The sequence below is a fragment of the Colletes latitarsis genome, chromosome 7 (genome assembly GCF_051014445.1).
Source record: "Colletes latitarsis isolate SP2378_abdomen chromosome 7, iyColLati1, whole genome shotgun sequence".
In the NCBI taxonomy this organism is placed as follows: Eukaryota; Metazoa; Arthropoda; class Insecta; order Hymenoptera; family Colletidae; genus Colletes; species Colletes latitarsis.
This window is the reverse complement of record NC_135140.1, coordinates 2,037,998-2,043,997: the sequence shown is the minus strand read 5'-3', so window position 1 is coordinate 2,043,997 and position 6,000 is coordinate 2,037,998. Positions and strand designations below refer to the sequence as shown.

The following is a 6,000-nucleotide window of genomic DNA, read 5'->3' as shown; positions in this document are numbered from 1 at the left end:
ATTCAATGCCCAAACGATTAAAGGAAGTCCTTAAAAGGAAAGGAGGGCTAACTAAATATTAATATTTAATTCCAAGTCATTTTTGAATGTATTTATTCGAGTGTTGCAATACTTTCGTCCACCCATAAAATGTTCAATAAATACATTTTTGTCATTGTTTTGTGAATCAATGTATATATATTGTTGCGACGCGAGTAAGCCCTCGCAATATTTATGGCAGGGTTAGTTGGCGGCAAACAAGGCCCTCGGTCGAGCCGTTGGCCGGGCCTGCAAACGACCCTCGGCCTTTTGTTACCCAAGGCATGCCAAGAGCATTTTTCTATTAACACGCGTCGCGACTCGGCATCTGAACGATACATCGTCAGATTGCCGTTCAACAGTAAAATCGAGCAATTGGGCGAATCCTATGCCACTGCTATGAAGCGATTTTTATCCCTGGAAAGAGCCCTTCAACGTAATCCAGTAACACGTGAGCAATATATTTCTTTCATGCGCGAGTACGAAAATCTGGGGCACATGACCCCGCTTAAAATATGTTCAAAATTTAAAGGCTACTATTTTCCGCATCATGCGGTGCACTAGGAAGATAGCTTAACCTCAAAAATTAGAGTAGTGTTCGATGCATCTGCCAAATCGTCCACGGGTGTATCCTTAAACGACGTATTGATGATTGGTCCCACCATACAAGAAGACCTATTCGCAATAGTTACCAAATTCCGAGTGCACAAGTACGTTCTAACCGCCGATATAGCCAAAATGTACCGTCAAATAAAATTAGCTCCGGAAGATCGGCACTTCCATAAGATACTTTGGCGCGAAAATCCAAGCGACCCGATATCCACATACGTATTAAATACGGTAACCTATGGCACCGCCTCTGCATCTTACTTGGCCATCAAATCCCTTCAACAGCTAGCGGATGAAGCAGGCACCCAGTTTCCCCGCGCGGCAACTGTATTAAAATCTGATTTTTACGTTGACGACCTTTTAACGGGAGCAAACACGGTAGAGGAGGCTACACTAATTCGCGACCAACTAATCGCGTTAACAAAAAGGGGTGGCTTCGAATTAAGGCAATGGTCGTCAAATAATGCAAAACTACTGCAATCCGTAACTACGCACAATGAAAGCGAATGCATGAACATAATTGCAGACGAATTCAGAAAAACGTTGGGTCTGTACTGGAGCCAGGTACATGACACGCTCGGTTACACAGTCAAAAAGCATAAGCTCCGTCGGCAGGTAACAAAGCGCGCCATACTGTCACGCGTGGCTCAACTTTTCGACCCGTTGGGTTTGTTGGGGCCCATTATCGTCAAGGCCAAAATACTAATACAAAAACTCTGGCAGGTAGGCGTAAATTGGGATGAATCCATTCCAGAAACCTTGTATACCGAATGGAAACTCTTTGAATCACAATTAAAAGGCATTCAAGAATTATCATGACCGCGCAGAATCATCTGCGATGAGCACAACGAGCTAGAACTACACGGGTTCTGCTATGCTAGTGAGAAAGCTTACGGGGCCTGTATACATATACATGCGTTCCACAAACACGTCCGGACATCACTTTTCACATTTAATCTGCTCAAAAAGTAGTCGCGCCCCTAAAGGTACAATCTTTACCGCGCCTCGAATTGTGTGCTGCACTACTTCTTGTAAAATTATTTACCGTCACGGAAAAGTCCCTCAAAATAAAAATAAAACAGCAAATTTTTTGGACAGATTCAATGATAGTATTACACTGGTTAAAATCCCCTTCTCACACCTTAAAGGTATTTGTAGCGAATCGCGTGAGCAAAATACAGCAATCAACTGATGGGGTTCAATGGCGTCATGTTCCGTCGCAGGACAACCCAGCTGATTGCTTATCGCGGGGTGTAGTGCCGTTTGAGTTAAAAAATAGCAATAGTTGGTTTTCCGGTCCTCAATGGTTGCGACAGGCAGAGGACAAATGGCCATTTAGCGCGTTGTTACCTGCCGAGGTGCCGGAGCGCCGAACCGTGGTGTCCCTGGCTACAGCCACTCCTACAATTTCATTTATAAATAGATTTTCGACTTTGGGGCGATTAGAACGTACAATTGCATATTGCCTCCGATTCTATTACATCGTAAAGTCAAAACAAAAGCGAACGGGACCCCTAAGCTTAGAGGAGTTGAAACTCGCGCGACAAAGAATTATAAAATCCGTTCAACGAACCGAGTTTGCCGACGATATCAAATCATTAACCAAAATACCACATCCATACAAGGATCAATTACAATCATTAAACCCGTTTTTGGATGAAAATGGAATTTTGCGCGTGGGAGGTCGTATCATCAAATTCAATGCTACCATGACCACATATCTCGCAGAAATTGAAGCCATATTAAATTCTTGACCGCTCATACCATTAACATGCGATCCGAACGATTTTACCGCCCTTACGCCCGGTCACTTCCTTATCGGCGACTTGACCACAAGTATCAATGAGTCGAACGTTACAGATTGACAATATGGCAGCACGTCCAGCAGATGCAGCAGCATTTCTGGACGCGCTGGCATAAAGATTATTTGCACCAGTTGACAGTTCGCAGGAAATGGCACACCAACACCCCAACCGAGGTCAAGGAAGGCACGCTGGTTATCATGCACGAAGACAATGTGCCACTAATGTGCTGGCACCTGGCACGCGTCATCGCAGTCCACCCTGGTGACGACAGCATCGCCCGCGTCGCAACGGTAAAAACCGTAGCAGGCGAATATAAAAGATCCATCAGGTTATCGCCGTTGCCGGTGGACTAATTTATCAACTCCAGAATACCTTCTGCTGAATACAATATCAAATCAATGTATATATATAAAAAAAAAACTATACACACACATAAAAGTATAATTACAACATTCGAATCACTAGATGTTAAGCTACATTCACAAGACACTCTGCGAATAGTTACAATTACACACTAAACGTACAGGTCTCTCAAAGGACCTCACACATACTTTGTACAGTACATAGATAAGTTAAATATTAATGTTATTCATATAAAATAATCTTATGTAAAAGTTTTACTTGTTGACCGTAATCGGTCAAGGGGGCCGGTATATTGCGACGTGAGTAAGCCCTCGCAATATTTATGGCAGGGTTAGTTAGCGACAGACAAGGCTCTCGGTCGAGCCGTTGGTCGGGCCTGCAAACGACCCTCGGCCGTTTGTTATTCAAGGGTAGCCAAGACGGAGTTTTTTGGACAGCTGAAACGCACGTGCGCGGCTAGCGCGCACTTTCACTTGCTGGCTTTCACCAGATTTTTAATAACATTCAAGTTTGCCAGAAAACTCCGTTCCACTCCCGAAAAGGGCCTTCTCCTCAGAGCCTGCCCTTTCCGCCAGTACATTTAAGCCACACCCACACAGAACAACTACACCAATCATTCACAACCAACATCACCCCACAACACGACACATTAGCCAATAGAAATATTCTCCAACCCATGTAAATAGCGACACCAGACAAGAAATAGACATTCCACATTACATATCAAAAAAGTCAACTTCGCTCGTTCATTACAACCAAGTCATTTTCTCCAACTATTCCGATAATATTAATATACCCTTCGGAAAGCGTCCTTTCGCGCGCCACTCCACTTTTTACCAGTCGTAAGAGTCCACGCAACATATATTATTGCTTCTGTTATGTAATAAATTAAAATAGATAATAAATGAATATGTCAAAAAGTTTTTCCATCAAATCAATTTGTTAGTAGTTATAAGCATTTATACTACTACAACCATGCGGTACCAATACTTACATACATAGGCACAAAAAAGATTTCTTTTTTTGTAATAGACGCAATGTGATCAGAGAATCTTAAAATGTGTATTTCCGCTAAAAAAAATTTTCAATATTTTCGTTCATTATGGCACTTATGCCTACATAGGTCGGAAAGTAAAAATGCTGGGGCAATCGATGAATCGAGACTTGGATTGGATGCCGATTGTCGCGACATCGAATTTCAGTTGTTACAAGAGCAAGAAGGGAAACGCATACCATAGATGCCAGATTCAGCACCCGGTGCGATACTCACACATGGCAGATCACGCGTACGTGAGCTCGTGGAGTTTCGGAAAGTCGACAAAGGCAAACTAACACATGCCCTCTTTCTCGATTATTCCGAAGCTGCCCGAAGTAATTTCGGTCCGCCTCGTGGGAGGAGAGAGAGAAAGGCTCACATTTGCCTTCTCGCTCTTAACAACTGAAATCCGACCTCCCGTCAACGGCATACGATTTGGAATCTCGAGCCGTGATTTTCGACTGCCCAGGCATTTTTATTTTCCGACCTATGTAGGCGCACATAAGCAAAGTACCCATAATGGAAAAAAAATTTTGTAAAATTTATTTTACGGAAATACACGTTTTAAGACCCCCTGATCATATTTTAATTATTGAAAAAAAAGAAATTTTTTTTTATTATTCCTATGTATGAGTGTACATATGTATATTATTAATACGATTGAGTATAAATGGCTGAATGAATTTAAATGGAACTTTACATTTAAGTTTTATGTTCTCATTTCAAAGTCCGATTAGTTTTTGACTATAATCAGCCCATGGATAATAATGATTATATCTCTTGTTTCATAGTTGTTCCGATACATAGGCGTAATTTATAAAAGATCTTTTAAGTGTTTCATATAAATCTTGGGACGAATTCAATTTTATGTAAAAAAAATTAAATAAACTTTTTCTTTATCTTCTCTAGAGAAGAAAAACTTAAATGAAATCTTATACATTATATGCTTACTTAAATCGCATTGAAAACGAATACCACAAATGTTTTAGAATAATGTGCAAAATAGTTTTACTCGCAAAGGGTTAATTGAGAAATAAATGCTTGGTAATTAAAGACAGCAGTAAGCAGCTTAACCGGCTGGGATTTTCGCTAAAACAAATTGAAAACTCGATTCTAATAAGGGAAAGTTGAAATGGTACCCGATTTTGGGTTAAGTTTTACTGCAAGATATTATTAAAGTTATTACAGCTACTTATCTTCAAAAATAGAACCAAATTCACCAATAAGTAGTATGGTGTGAATGATGTGGTGTTTGGCTGTAAGTTCGAGCTTCTTTTGCTCTGCAGGTTCGAACCCTGCTAAAAGATATCTTTTTTTTTTTTAATTATATTTTAATCGTACACTAAATGTGACATTATATTTTTGTCTGATCTTCGAATATTTTTTTTTAAAGTTGAATTTACCAATTACATTTAACATATGTTATTTTCAATATATGAAGTACATGAATCTGGATGGTATTTTTCGTAAAAACAGTCAAAACATAAAAATTTTAAACACCACATACATCTAATGAAAATTCTGTTTTCACAGAAATTACAAAATTTTGTATTTAACTCTGATGGAAAGACCGCTTCATTTACATTGATATAATGTGAATGATTTTCGGATTTCGATTTACTTGTACCTCGTACTTTTTACCTTGTACTTCAGGTAAAAAGGGATATAACTGGCTAAAACAGTTTTATGATAGTACCTGCTAACTCATGTTACTGTTCTAAAATGAAACGCTATGTTTTGTACCTTTAAAAATATTCGACTATGTCCTTTTCAAATTTAAAATCCAACCCATACTTTGTATCATACTGGCAAACGGGATCACTATTCCTTTGTTTTTAAACGGTTTGATGGTGGGGATCTCGTGACTATTGCTCGTATGTATATTAATCAAAAATTAATGTATCTACGAGCTCTTTTTTCATTACATTAGTTTAAACATTTCAATATTGCACATTGCATAATTAAATAACAATTTTTTACATTTCCCTCCTGATGGAAGAGACCACCACTTTCCCGTGGTTTCCATTGAACGGTATCGTGCACGTTATTAATTTTTATGGATCGATACAATCATTTTTTTATGCAAAATTAAGCCAAATCAAACATATAATATTTAGTTCGTCATAACAAATTGATACGGTTAACTCAAAATATATCGAGGAAAATCAT

The 6,000-nt window shown here is 39.2% G+C and overlaps 1 protein-coding gene across 1 annotated transcript; it reads left to right on the top strand.

The window, feature by feature from the left end:
- Window positions 1-756: 756 nt before the first annotated feature.
- LOC143343447 (uncharacterized) lies at window positions 757-1,446 on the top strand. The gene has a single exon (XM_076768353.1). The coding sequence runs from the start codon at window positions 757-759 to the stop codon at window positions 1,444-1,446; it is 690 nt and encodes a 229-aa protein (XP_076624468.1).
- The last annotated feature ends 4,554 nt before the right edge of the window (window positions 1,447-6,000 follow it).

What these genes read in the sequence shown, in the direction of transcription:
- LOC143343447 (XM_076768353.1), top strand. Translation starts at nt 757, where the DNA reads ATGTACCGTCAAATAAAATTAGCTCCGGAAGATCGGCACTTCCATAAG.